This window comes from Arvicola amphibius, chromosome 9, assembly GCF_903992535.2.
Source record: "Arvicola amphibius chromosome 9, mArvAmp1.2, whole genome shotgun sequence".
Taxonomy (NCBI): domain Eukaryota; kingdom Metazoa; phylum Chordata; class Mammalia; order Rodentia; family Cricetidae; genus Arvicola; species Arvicola amphibius.
The window spans coordinates 43,493,194-43,510,525 of record NC_052055.2 but is presented as its reverse complement, the minus strand read 5'-3'; the positions used below and the strand labels follow the sequence as shown (position 1 = coordinate 43,510,525).

Genomic DNA, 17,332 nt, shown 5'->3' with positions numbered 1-17,332 from the left:
TTTCCTCTTCTCCCTTCCTCCCCCTCCCTTCCTCTCTCTGTCCTCCTGCTGCTTCAGTCCTCAGAGGCCAGTCTCCCTCCTCCCCTTCCCTCTTATATTCCCATTCACCTAATGAAATAGGTGATTAGGAGTGATCAGTGGGTCTCCAAAAAAGCATCTCAATGGGAGCAAGAAGTATAAATAATGACACACAGTTCCCATGAATGAGGCAGAGAAGAACCAAGGGTCTACAATTTCTAGTGTCCCAGGAATTCAGAGAGGATCAATTTCAAGACAGGTATAGGAAGTTCATTAGGTTGTCATGCAAAGGACAGATGCCAAGGACTCTGAGCCCAAGAGAGACACAGTCACCTGGTACCAGGACTTTGAGAAAAGCCAGAAGACAAGGAGAAGGCTGTTCTTAAGAAAGGAAGCCTCACATCCAGGGGAATGGTCAGAGAAGGGTAGCCCCACCAGAGACCCAATTGACAATATTGAATAGAAGACAAAGCTGCCAGTGAAGGAGAAAATAGATCTGTTAAAGGTGAAGCAGGTGGGTAAGGTCCCAGTGTGAAGTGATTACCTTTCAGTGAACTCTGCCAAAAAAAAAATGAGAGAAACCATGCTCAAGAGACTAGATTAGTCCTCACTCAGGAAATAGCCAAAGGTGGGAAAGTGGGAGGGGCTCACCAATCTTGCTGGTTTTGGATGGAGGGACCCAGCTATCTGGAGAAGCAAAGCTGTGTTTCAGGATTCAGGCATGCGTCAAACTAACTGCAGGCAGGAGGAGCGCCAGAAGAGCCTTCCCTGCTCAGGAAAACAAGGTAGTAATTTAGAAAAAGCAATGCACTAGAGAACGATGCCATGAGACAGTTTGCATGGAGGGGCTTTTATTAAGGGAAAGAGAATATAAAAGGAAGGGAGGGGAGAGGGGGAGATGTCTCTGGGGACAGGAACAGCAGGAGAGGAGAGAGAGATGGGAGGTGGGTAAGGACCCTTTTAAAAGGGAACATAGTGAATGTGCTACAGCTTGATGGCTACAACCGTCTCTGCAAGTTAATTTTTAGAATTTATTTTTGAATGATATTTAATCAAAATTTCTTTTAGCCAGGCTTGGTGCCTCATGCCTTTGTTCCTAGTACATGGGAGACAGGAATATCTTTTCATTCAAGGCCAGCTTTGTATACATAGCTAGTTCCAGTTCAATCAGGGCTCCATTTTGAGCCCTGTCTCCAAAACTAAAAATGTAAATAAATAATAGATTAATTACTTTCCTTTTTATGCTAAAATAAATTAATAAGAATTGCTTATTCCTTTTTAGATCTCTTGAAGCAATTTTAAATCAGAAGAGGCCTCAGTATATTAAAGCTAAAGAAAATACTTCTCACCATCTCAAGAAATTGGACTTATCTAAGAAATTGATAATAGACAATGAAAAACAATGTTCTAAGCAGGAAGATGACATTCAAATCTTAGAGGCAGAACTGGTTGATTTAGATAGAGCATGGAGAAGTTTTGAAAAGCAATTGGAAGAAAAAGTCTTACATAAAGGACGAGACATTGAATTGGAAAATACTCAGGTGAAAAAAATGAAAATATTAGAAACATTTTTCTATTTCAGTTTCTTTTTTAATTAAAAAGATCTAAAGGATGACATTTCTGATAATTTGTTATTATACCTAGAATGTAAATTGTAGGAAATTTTAATTTTCTTTAATCTGTTCACAGACTCTAAATTTAATCTTGAAACTAAGCTATTTTCCTTCATATAGTTAGATGGTGTTATAATATTTATGAGTTAATTAAAGCCCATTATTACCTGAAATTATACTGTAATAAAGGTTAAGTAATTGTTACTAACTTAAAGACAAAACAATTCTGTTGGATATTATATAAGCTTAAAGATCATATATATGTAGCTTTGAAGAGACTAAATTGACAGAGGAAATTACTTAAGATGATTTTAACTGCTCAGTTATGAGTTAAATAGTCAATGTAAGACAGTATATAGGATTGAAATTATTAATCAGTAAAACATAACTAAACTAAAAAAACTGTTTTCAAGCATTCTTTCAATTAAAGATCATTATTCATTTCTTTTATTGAGTTAAACTAGTCTTATGTCACAACATACATACACCAAAGTAATTGTGACTAAGAAGATAGAAAAAAAGTACCATTTTCTCCAGATTGGCTTTTTTTCAGGATTTCCTGTCAGAGAACTTAATTATAGAGTTTGTCTTCATTACTTTGTTGTTCTATCTAAAGAGTTTTTAATAAGGAGACTGTCATTAAGTTCACATATTTTACCTGGAGAAGATGTCTAATTATCTAATTTGTATAAAGATTTTAATGAGAACAGGATGTCGTACAGATAATTTCATTAGATGAGTAATGTGTCAATGCTGTTTATGTAGCTGGATCGTTACAAAGAGCTTAAGGAGCAAGTAAGACGCAAGGTAGCAATAATGACACAACAACTGGAAAAACTGCAGTGGGAACAGAAGGCAGAAAAAGAAAGACTGGCATTTGAAAAGAGGAGGCATGGAGACACTCAGGTACCATGGATTATATGGTCATAATTTAGAATTATTTGCAGTAAGATGTTACTCCCTTTATATTACTTCCTCAATATATAAATAGATTTATATCAAATTTTAGAAATTCTGAGGGGCTAGGAGCATATAGATTAGTGATAGAATACTGATGTCCTGGGTTTGATTCCCCTAGCACAGCAAAATAATTAGTACACTTTTATAGTTAAAGTAGGCAGTCAGTGCCTTCGTTTGTTTGTTCAGGGAATGTTTTCTGTGCATCTCTATGGTAATGAACATGGTCTGAGAGTGCACTTCAATTCAGTAGAGCAAGGAGGAGGATGGGGGAAGTAAATCTCATAATATAAATGACTGCAAGGTCATCGAGGATGTCAGATACATTCAGCTCTCTGTATCTGTGGGTCCTGAAGCCATGGAGTCAACTGAGGATCAACAGTAGGGTAAAAATATGTTTACTGAACATTTTAATGTACTTTTTGTCATTCCCTAAGCAATACAATATAACATCTATTTATATAGCATTTACACTGTACCAAGTATTCTAAGTCTACCAGAGAGGATTTAAAGTATTCAGGAAGAGATATGTGTTGATTGTATATAAATAATCTGTCATTTTATGTAAGAATGTGAGAATGTGCAAATTAGGCCTAACAATCATGGGTTCTGGAATCATTCCCTCACATATCTGAGGAATGATTGTAGCCTAAGCAGAAGGAGCTTGTCTATGTTGGGAATAGCAACTGTTTTTTTTATTTGTTTGCTTTGTTTTGGGTTTTGTTTTGTTTTTTGAGACAGGGTTTCTCTGTGTAGCTTTGGATCCTGTCCTGGAACTTGCTCTGTAGACCAGACTGTCCTCAAACTCACAGAGATCCTGCTACCTCTGCCTCCCAAGTACTGGGATTAAAGGTGTGTGCCACCAGTGGGAACAACTGTTAAGATGGTGTTATTTTCTTCAAGTAAGGTAGACTTGGCTTTCAGCCCATCTTGCCCATCTTGCTTGTTACTTACTGTGTATAATCTCACTAATAACTAAATTATTTAGATTTCCCTGGGCCTTATATTTTGCATTTGTACAGTGAGGGTAGGTATGTCACGGTGAAGGACAAACTCAGTAGTCACTCCCTCTTAATGTTTCTTAACTTTTTCTAAAGACTAGTGGTTGGGTATAAAACTACTGTTACTGTACATTCAGCAAAGATGGTTCATTATGCATTATGAAGGTTCTCTGAACCACTCTGATATTTGTGTATGTAGCATGCTAAGTGCTGCTGTAAGCCCAACTTGTTATTGTTTCTAAGTAATTGTTTTTCTTTTACCTGTATCCACTTACTTGGTGATCTGTAGTTATACATATTTAAATACTGCACTAAAAATTTGAACCTCTATCTCTAAGATCTTCAAAACTCCAATCATGTATATCTCCAGATGCTACTTTGGGCTCTCCTGTTTGGGTGTTAAGCAAATATATCAAAGTTGGACCCCAAACTGAACTTTAATCTTTTTATCAAAATTTACTCCACAGTCTTTCCCGCTCTCCAATTATGACTCTCCAATTTAGTTTTACTAGTTACTTAGGTCAAAAATATGGAGCCAGCCTTTGACTCTCTTTTAGGAAACTTTTGACTTTACCTTGAAAATATAACACGAATCCGATTGTATTTCCATTTCTGCTGTTATCACTCTTGACCATATCACTGTATTTTTGGTTTGAATCAGTTTAGTAGCCTACCAGCTTTCTTTACTACCACCCTCCCTTTTTTTTAACTACCACTCTTGATCCTGCACAGTAGTCTCAGCATAGCACCCAGAATGTTTTAAGTTAAATCTGAAGTTGGCTCTTTAAGTCCACCAGAGGCTCCCTAGGTACACATAAAAGTTTAAGTCAAAATCTATAAGTGACCTCATGGACTTACCTGATTTGTTGTTCAGTTGTTCTTTCCTGGAAGCATGTCTCTTATGAGAGTTTGCATCTGCAAAAGCAGTCAGTGCTCTTAATCACTGAGCCATTCCTCTGGCCCCGAATGGATTTTTTTTTCCCTTTTGAGTCAGCCCTGACTGGCCTGGAGATTACCATGTAGATCAAGCTGGCTTTGAACTCACAGAGGTCTGCCTTCCTCAGCCCCATGGGTGCTGGGATTAAAGGTGTGTACTACCATAGTTAGCTCTGAATGAAATTATTAAGTGAAATAGTAGAATTTCTATGTTAGGCTTCTTAATTTTGGCATATGCGTTCCATTAGGAAAAAACTATCCTGCATGTATTTGTTTTTTTGAGAGGGGAGGAAGACGTATGTACTTGCATGTGAGTACATGTGTCTGTTTGTATTGGTACAGAGCCCAGAAGAATACAGCATGTATTTTGCTCTATCATTGTCCTAATTTAATTTCCTTTAGACAAGGTTTTATGCTGAACCTGAAGCTATGCTAACAGCCAACAAGCCCTAGCAATTGTCCTGTTTCTGCCCCAATAGCACTGGGGTTACAAGGGTGTACAGCCACTCCTTACTTTATGTGGCTATTGGGGATTTGAACTCAGGTTCTTATATTTGTGTAGCCATGTGAGTCATCTCCTCAACCTGTCTTGCTCATTTTTATAACTCTGGTACCTAACAAAATAGATGTTTGCTTCATGGATTATCATTGATTTTATGGAAGAAAGGTTAAAGGTTAAAAATCTGGTGGAGACTACTCTCCTTATCCTCCAGTTTCCCTTTCCATGGTTCCAGTTATTCCTGGCTAACTAAATGGGAAACTCAAAAATAAATAATTTATAAGTGAACTTAATTGTTGTATTGTTCTGTTTTATTATTAGTTATTGTAAAAGTCACTAGTACGTGGTATGCTTCGGATTCAGTGCTGCATGTGGTTTCAGGCATCTTAGACCTTGCTTTTTCACAGGTGACTTATATTGCTGCTCTGCATAGTTTGAATTTAATAGCAGAGTACAAATAGAGCAATGGTTACACGAAGTCCTCCCCTTGTGCCTGTTAGGTTCTTGCATCATAGTGATACTTAAGTACTCTATTGTAATTACTTTTTTCCTGAGGACACACACTCTATCCCACTCATTATTATTTCTAGTTCCTACTGCGTGTAGCCAGTGAATAAATACTTACTGAATGAATTAGTTTGACAGACAGATAAGAACTATACAGGTACTTGAAAATAATGATTTTGAGCTGAAGAAATGGTTTAGTGGTTAAGAGAACTTGGCATTTCAGGATTTAGTTTCCAGCACTTAACATGGTGGCTAACAATAATTCATAACTCCAGTTCCAGGGGATCTAATACCCTCTTCTGTGGATACCAGGCATGAATGTGGTGTACATACATACATGAAGGCAAAATACTAACACACATAAAACAAATCAAAAGAAATTTTTTAAAAATAATATGCTTGAAGTTTGACTTTATGAATAAAATTACTGGAGACTAAATATTAAGTATGTGATCCCAAGATCTGTGAGATGTAAAAGCCCTATATAAGATAGCTTTTTTAAATTAAATTTTTCTTTTATATTTTCTCTTAAATTTTATTACATATATTTATATATTTGTGTGTGTGCATGTAAATGCCCAAGCACATTGTGGTGCACATGTAGAAGTCAAGATAACTTGAGAGAGTTGGCATTTTCCTTTTCTTATGTCCTAATGATTGAACTCAGTTCATTACCTGCTAAGCCATCACACAAGCCCTAAATATTTTCATATACTCATATACTTTGATAAATTTCAAGCTTTTAACTACTTACAACATAATAAATTCTAGATGTGTCATTGTTGGAATTGATTTTAGTTTTATTTCCTATTATAGGGAAATCTAAAACAAATAAAAGAGCAAATAGAAGAGCATAAAAAACGAATAGAGAAATTGGAGGAATATACAAAGACATGCATGTAAGTAGAAAAACAATCTTTACAGGATTTTTTTTATCTAAATGATCCAGTGTATTCTTTAAATAGTGAATGAATGTTACTATTGTGTGATAGTCTCACTCCAGTGTCTTTCATTTCTTTATAAATTGCTAAAAATTATACTTAACATCTAATAAATATATTTAAAATTGAAAATAAAAATGAGTAAAATATTTAAATTTGAAAATATAAATATATAACAATCACAATTCTTAATTCTTTTGATATTGAAATTTTATGAAAAAATAATGAATTGTGGGGGCTTGAGTAGTGGCTCAGTGGCTAAGAACACTTGCTGCTCTTCTAGAAGACCCAGGTTTGTCTTAAAGTACCCACTTGGTAGTTGGGCTCACAACCATTTGTAGTAACAGATCCAGAGGATCTTATGCCCTCTTCTGGCTTCCATGGGCACTATATAAATATCACAGACATATGTACAGGATAACACTCATAAAGTAAAAATAAATTTCAAAAAGTTTAAAAATAATGAATTGTATCAGGAAAGCTAATATATAGTATTTAATCTACCACTTAGGAATTTTAGTTGACTTTGATTGATATTAATCATGTGATGATTGCTTGGATTATATTGGTCTATACTTACTCTTTTTTTTAAATCTATTTATTTATTATGTATACAGTATTCTCGGTATTCTGTCTGCATGTATGCCTGCAGGCCAGAAGAGGGCACCAGATCTCATTACAGATGGTTGTGAGCCACCATGTGGTTGCTGGGAACTGAATTCAGGACCTTTGGAAGGGCAGGCAGTGCTCTTAACCACTGAGCTATCTCTCCAGCTCCATACTTACTCTTATAGTAAGTATGTATTTTCAAATAAACAAAGAATAATCAAAAGCTCCTTTGCCTGTTTAGTTTTGGGTGTTTTTTCCTGTTTGTTTTTTAATTAATAAAGCACTACTCCATTCTTGTACAGTGCCAGACAAGACTTGTTTTAACCTTTTATTTCTCACATTTTTGGTTGTTGTTACTGTTATAGGGATTGCTTGAAAGACAAAAAACAGCAAGAAGAAGCCCTGATAAAAGAAATTGAGAATACAAAATCAAGAATGTCTGAAGTTAATGATGAACTGGGTCTTATTACAAGTGAATTGCAGAATGCTGGAATTGATAACCATGAAGGAAAACGTCAGCGGAAGAGAGCTGAAGTTCTGGAAAGTCTTAAAAGACTTTACCCAGATTCTGTGGTAATTAGAATGAATACTTCATTTTAAATGCTATGCTTTCTCATTTTTGAATATAGTCCTCTTACTTGGGGATTGAAATTATAACTATTGTAAAGAAGCAGAAATGTTATAAAATGTGTTCTATATTTGACAATTTTATATTTAAAATATAGTAAATAGAGAAAGAAGTAATTTCAAATTGTGTTTATAAGTTAACTATTGAAAAGAAACATTTACATGAACACATTACCTAGCCAGTATACATTATGACCAATATCCCCAGACATGGCATGAAGTAGTCTTGGTTCTCCTAAGAAGAAACCTCAACACTAAAGTTCTTCATGATTTTTGGCAAGCATCCTTGCAATATTTTCATTTCTGACTGTATCCAGTAGTACTTAATAGTTTTCTTTGGCCAAAATACAATGATAACCTCTGTCACATGGGGTGTTAGCCTCACAGCATTGTTTTCTATTATATCAGGGGCCTCACTTATGTCTCAGTGTGCCCTCTGATTTCCTTATCATCTGTCTTTTAGTATTTGACAATCATTGCTCTGTTTCAGAATGCTTGCCATTGGCCTTCATGGTATTACATTTTCATGGCTACCTAATTCATCTCCTTTAAATGTCTTTCTTTTTTCTTCAGGGAACTCTGTGTGGGGTGTGTGTGTGTGTGTGTGTGTGTGTGTGTGTGTGTGTGTGTGTGTGTGTGTGTGTGTATCAGTCAGTCTGTGTTTTGCTGGGTACTAAACCTAAGGCCCCATGAATGTTAGGCAAGCATTCTACCAACTGAAATATGTATCCCCAAGTTTTTTGTGTTATGCTCAATCTTTACTTTGAATCATGGATAATAGAATAGGACTGGGTTGCAAAATCTTGTTTCTTCATTTCATAGCAAAATGAAACAACCCTGTTTTTAAAAAATCCACTAGTACAGCAATCATATGGCAGAATGATATGGGATTCCCCTCTGTATGCTATGAATATGTTTTATTATCATTGGTTAATAAAGAAGCTACTTTGGCCTGTGGTAGGGCAGAATAGAGTCAGGCAGAAAAACTAAACTAAATTCAGGGAAAAAGAAGGCAGAATCAGAGAGACACCATATAGCTGCTGAAGAAGAAAGACGCAAGAACCTTACCAGTAGTCCACAGTCTCTTGGTGATATATTGATTAGTATAAATGGATTAATTTAAGATGTAAGAGTTAGCCAACATCCTTAGCCATCAGAGAAATGTAAATCAAAGCAACTCTTAAGATTCCATTGTACACCTGTAAGAATGGCCAAGATAGGCAATCTTACCAAAAGCAATCTACAGATTCAACGCAATGCCCATCAAAATCCCAGCAAAATTCTTCACAGACCTCGAAAGAACGCTACTCAACTTCATATGGAAAAGCAAAAAACTCAGGATAGCCAAAACAATCCTGTGCAATAAAAGAACTTCTGAAGGCATCACAATCCCTTTCTTCAAACTCTACTACAGAACTACAGTACTGAAAACAGCCTGGTATTGGCATAAGAACAGACAGGAGGACCAATGGAACCAAATAGAAGACCCGGATATCAATCCACATCTTCGAACACCTGATCTTTGATAAAGAAGCAAAAAATATCAAATGGAAAAAAGAAAGCATATTTAACAAGTGGTGCTGGCATAACTGGATATCAACATGTAGAATGAAAATAGACCCATATCTATCACCATGCACAAAACTCAAGTCCAAATGGATCAAAGACCTCAACATAAAGCCAGCCACACTGAACCTTACAGAAGAGAAAGTGGGAAGTACACTGGAATGCATTGGCACAGGGAACCACTTCCTAAATATAACCCTAGCAGCACAGACACTGAGAGAAACAATTAATAAATGGGACCTCCTGAAACCGAAAAGCTTCTGTAAAGCAAAGGACACGGTCAACAAGACAAAACAACAGCCTACAGAATGGGAAAAGATCTTTACTAACCCCACATCAGACAGAGGTCTGATCTCCAAAATATACAAAGAACTCAAGAAATTGGACACCAAAAGTTCACATAATCCACAGACCTAAACAGAGAACTCTCAACAGAGGAATCTAAAATGGCTGAAAGACACTTAAGGAAATGTTCAACATCCTTCCTTAGTCATCAGAGAAGTGCAAATCAAAACAATCTGAGATTCCATCTTATACCTGCAAGAATGGCCAAGATCAAAAACACTGATGACAACTTATGCTGGAGAGGTTGTGGGGAAAAGGGAACACTTCTGTATTGCTACAACCCCTTTGGATGTCAGTGTGGTGATTTCTCAGAACATTAGGAAACAACCTTCCTCAAGACCCAGTAATACCACATTTGGGTATATATCCAAAGGATGCTCAATCATGCCACAAGGACATGTGCTCAACTATGTTCATAGCAGCTTTGTTTGTCATAGCCAAAACCCGGAAACAACCTAAATGTCCCTCGACCAAAGAGTGGATAAGGAAAATGTGGTACATTTACACAATGGAGTACTACACAGCAGAAAAAAATGATGGCTTGAATTTTGCAGGAAAATGGATGGAGATAGAAAACATTATTTTGAGTGAGTTAATCCAGACACAGAAAGACAATTATCACATGTACTCACTCACAGGTGGTTTTTAAACATAAAGCAAAGAAAGCCAGCCTACGAACCACAATCCCAGAGAACTTAGACAACAATGAGGACACTAAGAGAGACTTACATAGATCTAATTTACATGGGAAGTAGAAAGTAGAAAAAGACAAGATCTCCTGAGTAAATTGGGAGCATGGGGACCTTGCGGGAGGGTTGAAAGGGGGAGAGGCAGGGAGGGGAGCAGAGAAAATGTAGAGCTCAATAAAAATCAAAAAAGAAGAAAATCATAAACAAATATCTCATCCCTTGATCCAGTTTATAAATAATGACCAAGATATAAAACACTGATGACAACTTATGGTGGAGAGAATATGGGGTAAAGGGAACACTCCTGCATTGCTGGTGGGAGTGCAAACTGGTACAGCCCTTTGGATATCAGTATGGCGATTTCTCAGAAACCTTCCTCAAGACCCAGCAATACCACTTTTGGGTATATACCCAAAGGATGTCAATTGTACCACAAGGACATTTGTCCAGCTATGTTCATAGCAGCATTGTTTGTCATAGCCAGAACCTGAAAATACCTAAAAACCCCTTGGCCAAAGAATGGGTTAGGAAAATGTGGTACATTTACATAGTGAAGTACTACACAGCAGAAAAAAAATATCTTGAAATTTGCAGGCAAATGGATGGATCTAGAAAACATCATATTGAGTGAGGTAACCCAGACTCAGAAAGACAAATATCATATGCACTCACTCATAAGTGGCTTTTAGACATAAAACAAAGTAAACCAACCTACAGTTCACAATCCCAGAGAACCTAGACAACAATGAGAACCCTAAGAGAGACATACATGGTTCCAATCTTACATGAGAACTAGAAAAAGATGAGCTCTTTTGAGTAAGTTGGGAGCATGGGGACCATGGGAGAGGGTTGAATGGGAGGAGCAAGGAAGGGGGAGCAGAGAAAAATGTATAGCTCAATAAAATCAGTAAAAAGAAATAGAGTAATAAAAACATAATAAGCTACCTAAAGATGGAAAATACACAGAAAAATGTAAGACCTAGCTAGAAATATGCCTGAGCCATCGGCCAAGCAGTGTTGTAATTAATATAGTTTTTGTGTGACTATTTGGGTCTGGATGGCCAGGAAGTGAACGTACATTTTCTACTTACAGCCAAAAATGGCTGTAGTACAGATTTCTTTTACCTACCTACCTATTTATTTGTTTATTTTGCTTTTTCGAGATAAGGTTTCTCTGTAGCTTTGAAGCCTGTCTTGGAACTCGCTCTATAGACCAGACTGGACTTGAACTCACAGGGATCCACTTGCCTCTGCTCCCTGAGTGTTAGAGTTAAAAAGGTATACCATGACTGCCTGGCCAGATTTCTTTTTAAAAGAAGGAGAAAGGACTGGAGAAATGGTTCATCAGTTTAAATATAGAATTACTTGTTCCAAACTCTGTAGAAGCCAAACTGGTTAATTGACTAAATTCTGAAAATTCTAACGCATTATGTCTTAATTTTGGAAGAAGCACAACATATATACGTGTTTCCTTTCCCACGTGGAGGGAATTAATTTTCACAGCTAGAAAATCAGGGGGCAACTTCAAATGTTCTCTCAATAAGGGGTTCCTCCAGGATTTTACATTGTTAGGAAGCCATTTTAACCCCTCCCACTAAATAAAATGTGTTTTCCAAACAGGATAGAATTGCCTTGTAACAATATGCTAATTAAAAACTCCAGAAAGAGCATAAGATATTCAAATAGTATACTTTTACAAAACATTGGCTGAGTCCTAACCTATATGTCTTGTCCTCCAAGGAGAGTTAGTAGAGCAGAAATATGGATTCATTCAGTCACTTACTGTTCAAAGACGGCAATTGGTTCATAATGTAGGAAAACAGTCAAGAGATTGTCCATTAGAGAAAGCAAACACCTGTTCACATTAAAAGTATTTAAGCGTTCAGCTTAATTTTGAATATGACTATTAGACATAAATTGTATACAGTTATTTATGCTGCTTTGTTACATTAGAAAACAATTATATGTTTTTCATTAATGTATTTGTTTTCTTCTCCTGTTTTGAAACTTACTAAGTTTGGAAGACTGCTTGATCTGTGTCATCCTATTCATAAGAAATACCAACTCGCTGTGACTAAGCTTTTTGGCCGGTACATGGTTGCCATTGTTGTAGCCTCAGAAAAGGTAGCAAAAGATTGTATTCAAGTCCTGAAGGAGAAAAGAGCTGAACCTGAGACATTCCTTGCTCTAGATTACCTTGATGTAAGAAATTTCAATGTTTGGTATTTACTAGTTACCAAATTTAATAAGTCTTTATTTTAATAATGTCTTTAATTTAATAACTTTGTTGCTCCAAACTGGCAGCTATGGGTGAGAGGTGGTGGTGTAACTTGGATGCTAGTTAGCCAGTCATTTGAATGGCTGATGTTTCTGAACTGGTGAGTGAATAATATCAAGCAACTGCTATCTTTCTTGGTTTATATTACTCCTACCTAATCTAGTTTTGCTTCAGTTATACCTTAATGTCTTCAATTCCATAACTGGAGAAGTACACTGCTCTGCCTTCTACCAACAATATGTTCTGTTTTGTAATAAAGTATAAGAACTGGGTTAAGACGTACATATTGGTAACTCAAGTGTAAGTGTCTGGTCCTAATGTAAAGAGCAGGCCAAATTTTGAGTCTTGAGATGTGTGTTGAAATACATTAGCATAACTTAATCTAAATTCTTGAACTAGAAAAGGAACTTTGTCATTACTGTCCTTTAGAGGTTCTTTTCTCTGACAACTGAAGAAAATGTTCTGTTTAGTTCAGTGGTCTAAACCCTGAACTGCAGGCAGAGTGCATAGTGATTAAGAGCACAGGCTGGTCCAGCATGGTTCCTGGTGCTACTCCAAAGTAGCCCTACCAGTTAGTTCTTGAGTTTTCTGAACTTCAGTTTTCTTTATCTATGAAGTAAAGGAATAAATCAACCTTGTTGGACGGTTGCAAGGGATCTTTCCCTAGCACAGTGCCTGCACAGAGGAGTAGGACCAACAAATGCTAGCTAACTGTGTTACTTAAGGTCACGCTCACCTTTTGTGCTCCTCTTCCATAGTTTTGCTTATGCGTATGCCTATGACAAAGTTTTACTTTTAACTCATTTGCCTGTTAATATCTTTTTGTTGTTTCTTAGGGAGGACAAGTTCTAAAGTGTAGCTTTGACAAGTTCTAAAGTGTAGCTATGTAGACCAGGCTGGCTTTTAACTCTTTTTTGTTTGTTTGTTTGCTTTTGGTTTTTTTTAATGTTTATTTTTAAAGGTTTATTTAATTATGTATACAGTATCCTGCCTGCAAACCAGAAGAGTGCACCAGATCTCATTACAGACAGTTGTGAGCCACCATGTGGTTGCTGGGAATTGAACTCAGGACCTCTGGAAGAGCAGTCAGTGCTCTTAACCAATGAGCCATCTCTCCAGCCCCTGCTTTTGGTTTTTTGAAACAGGGTTTCTCTGTGTAACATTCCTGGCTGTCCTGTAACCTGCTTTGTAGACCAGGTTGACCTCGAACACTGAGATCTGCCTGCCTCTGCCCCCTGAGTCCTGGAATTAAAGGCATGTGCCACCATGCCTGGTAAAAATAATTTTTATTTATTATTCATTTTTCAAAGCAAACACATATACAGAAGTCTGATACGGGAGAGTCTGAAGCAATGGCTTAGCACTTAAGAGTACTGATTAGCCGGGTGGTGGTGGCGCACACCTTTAATCCCAGCACTCGTGAGGCAGAGGCAGGCGGATCTTTGTGAGTTCGAGGCCAACCTGGGCTACAAGAGCTAGTTCAGGAACAGTCTCCAAAAAGCTACAGAAGAAACCCTGCCTCAAAAAAAAAAAAAAAAAAGAGTACTGATTACTCTTAAAAAAGACCTGGGCTAGGTTTCCAACACATAGCAGCTAGCATCCATCTGTTAATTCTAGTTGTAGGTCATACATATGAATCTCTCTTCTGGCCTCTGTGAGCACTTCATGCATGTGGTGCACATTCATATATACAGACAAAATTTTTTAAAATTGTTTTTGCTTATATAGGAATAAACAATGACAACAAACAAAAATCTTACATGGGGCCATCAAATGCCTCAGTGTATAAAGGCATTTGCCACTAAGCATGACAACCTGAGTTCAAGGTTCAGTCCCTCTGCCTACATGGTAGAAGGAGAGGAGTCAATTTCCATATGTTGTCCTCTGACTTCCAGAGTCATCCAGAAGACAGCTACATGCACACACAATTAATAAATGTAAAAAATAATCTTATATAGAAACATAATAATTATAAAAAGAATATTTCTTTTTATTACACAGTTCTTAAATTCTACTTTAGAGGGTTTCTCTATACATTCAGGCCATATGAACATATGTATGCATATATGTGTATATATCTATCCCATGTATGTGCATATATATATATATATATATATATACTTTTTAGTATACATAGGATTTTTGTTTTAACAGAAATAAGATCATATTTGCTAGTTTTCAGTAATACACCATGGATATATTTATGACTTGTAGACAGAAACCTGAGAGTACATCTGTGATATGAAGGCTGTCATTTCAGCCCAGAAAGGTTTTTGTTTTGGTTTTAAATCTGTGAGTGTTATACTGCTTTTGGGTACATAGCTAAGTTACAACTGCCTTCCACCACGGTTTATAATTTAAAGAATACAAATCACTTCTTATATATTGTATGTTTCAACTAGTAAGTGGCAGATGAATTTGTAAGTTCTTTTTTATGGCTTTTGATGAAATTTTTATATTTTTGAAAAATATTTTATCATATAATGTGGAAAATAAGTTTCTTATGGTTCTTATTGAAAGTTCACTGCATATAAGAACAAATTGTTAACCCTTGGATATACTGTGAAAAATATAATAGGCATTTGGTTTTTATTTTAGTATAGCTAATTTACTACATCTCCCTTCATCCTTCAGATCAAGCCAATCAATGAACGACTAAGGGAAATTAAGGGCTGTAAAATGATGATTGATGTTATAAAGACTCAGTTTCCTCAGCTAAAGAAAGTGATTCAGTTTGTTTGTGGAAATGGCCTTGTCTGTGAGACAGTGGAAGAAGCAAGACATATTGCATTCAGTGGACCTGAAAGACGGAAGGTGAGATACTTGATCACACTTCCAGCTAAGTGTTTTCATTCTCTCTCCCTCTCCTTCTTTTCCTCTCTGCATCTGTTCCTCTCTCCCTTGCTTTTATATGTTATTTTTAATAAGGAAAACCAGCCTAGGTAGGACAACCTAAAATGGTTTCAGTTGATGTTGGATAACTATGAACTTCTGATCTTCCTGCCTCTGCTTCCCAAGTGCTGGGATTACAGGCATGCACTATCATGCCCAGTTGTATATGTGCTAGGGATTGAACCCAGGGCTTTGTATATTTAAGAAAGCACTCTATAAATGAGCTACATCCTTAGCTCTTCAGTTGACTCATAAAATTAACTTCTGTAACGTTCTTTTTATCACAAATTGTATTTTAGAAATTTGATTTACTATAATACCCTAAGGCAGTTAAGTTTTTCACTGTGTGGAATATACGCCCTTGCTGATCCCAGTATTTTCCTTGCATTTTTCTATGTACTACATTTGAATAACAGGAAGGATTTTTGTTGCTTTCTTTACACTCTCTATTCATGCATATCTTAATGGGAATGTGTTTTTAGTTAATTTATTTATTTGTTATATATTCAGTGTCTACACACCGGAAGAGGGCACCAGACCTCATTATAGATTGTTGTGAGCCACCATGTGGTTGCTGGAAATTGAACTCAGGACCTCTGGAAGAACAACCAGTGCTCTTAACTTCTGAGCCATCTTTCCTGCCCCGATAGAAATGTTTTTATATTATGAAGTTTTACTGTTGGTTTTCAAGACAGGGTTTCTCTGTGTAGCTCTGACTGTCCTGGAACTCACTCTGTGGGCCAGACTGACCTCAGATTCACAGAAATCCGTCTGCCTGTGCCTCTTGAGTTCTGGGATTAAAAGAGTGCACTACCATCACCAGGCATACATTGAAGTTTAACACGATTGAAATGTACTGAATACTAGTTTTTCAAAGGAGTGACTTTCCTTTCAAAATCAAATATTTTAGGGGCAGCAGAGATGGCTTAATGGGTAAGAATGCTTCCTCTACAGGCATACAGACCTGACTTCAAATCCATAACACACACATAAGCCAGGAATGGCTCCACATGCCTTAACTCTTAACATTAGAGGACAGAAACATTTGGATCCCAAAATCTGGTTAATCTAAATAACAAGCCTATAGTTTAGTAAAAAAAACACTGTCTCAGAACATTAAGGCAGAGAGCAATAGACGCCTCATATCCTGCTTTGACCTCTACATGCACACACACACATATACATACACGCAAATATATTGTCTCACCTGAACAGTTTATGTTTCATTGAGCAATGCTAAAGTATTGCTCAAGTAATTATATATTATTTTATAAAGTATATCAGTACTTAAGTGCCTAAAGTAAGCCTAATGGTGTTATATAGTAATTACTAAATGGGACTTTAGGTAAGTTCCTAAACTCTTATTTTTTTCTTATTTGAAATTTAGGAGTTAATATTCTTTCATAAGATTATGAAGCTTACATTAAGAGCATCATGCATAACACCTCCAGAATCTCATTATAGATGGTTGTGAGCCACCATGTGGTTGTTAGAAATTGAACTCAGGACCTCTGGAAGAGCAGCTAGTGTTCTTAACCTCTGAGCCATCTCTCTAGCTCCATGATCACTATCTTTTAGTAACCACCATCATTGATTTCTATATTTCAAACATAAACAAATTTAATGCTACCTATTAAGATATCTTATTGTGTGAAAATTGTATATTTATAAAATAGATTTTTATTTTATGTATATGGGTGTTTTGCCTACATGTATGTCTGTGCTCTGTGTGTGTGGCCAGTACCCATGGAGGCCAGAAGAGGGCATCAACTTCCTTGGAATTGGTGTTACTGAGTTACATGTGAGCTTCCATGTGGTTGCTAGTACTCAAATTCAGGTCTTCAGGAAGCAGCC

General features: G+C 36.6%; 1 protein-coding gene across 1 annotated transcript in view; it reads left to right on the top strand.

Annotated features, from left to right (window-relative positions):
• The window catches only part of Smc1b (structural maintenance of chromosomes 1B), a 79,848-nt gene that overhangs the window by 14,603 nt on the left and 47,913 nt on the right, over window positions 1-17,332 (top strand). Inside the window, exons 6-11 of the mRNA XM_038343890.1 lie at window positions 1,301-1,559; window positions 2,397-2,537; window positions 6,348-6,430; window positions 7,447-7,654; window positions 12,325-12,510; window positions 15,221-15,400. Coding sequence (XP_038199818.1) covers window positions 1,301-1,559; window positions 2,397-2,537; window positions 6,348-6,430; window positions 7,447-7,654; window positions 12,325-12,510; window positions 15,221-15,400 — 1,057 coding nt within the window. The remainder of the gene's footprint in view (window positions 1-1,300; window positions 1,560-2,396; window positions 2,538-6,347; window positions 6,431-7,446; window positions 7,655-12,324; window positions 12,511-15,220; window positions 15,401-17,332) is intronic.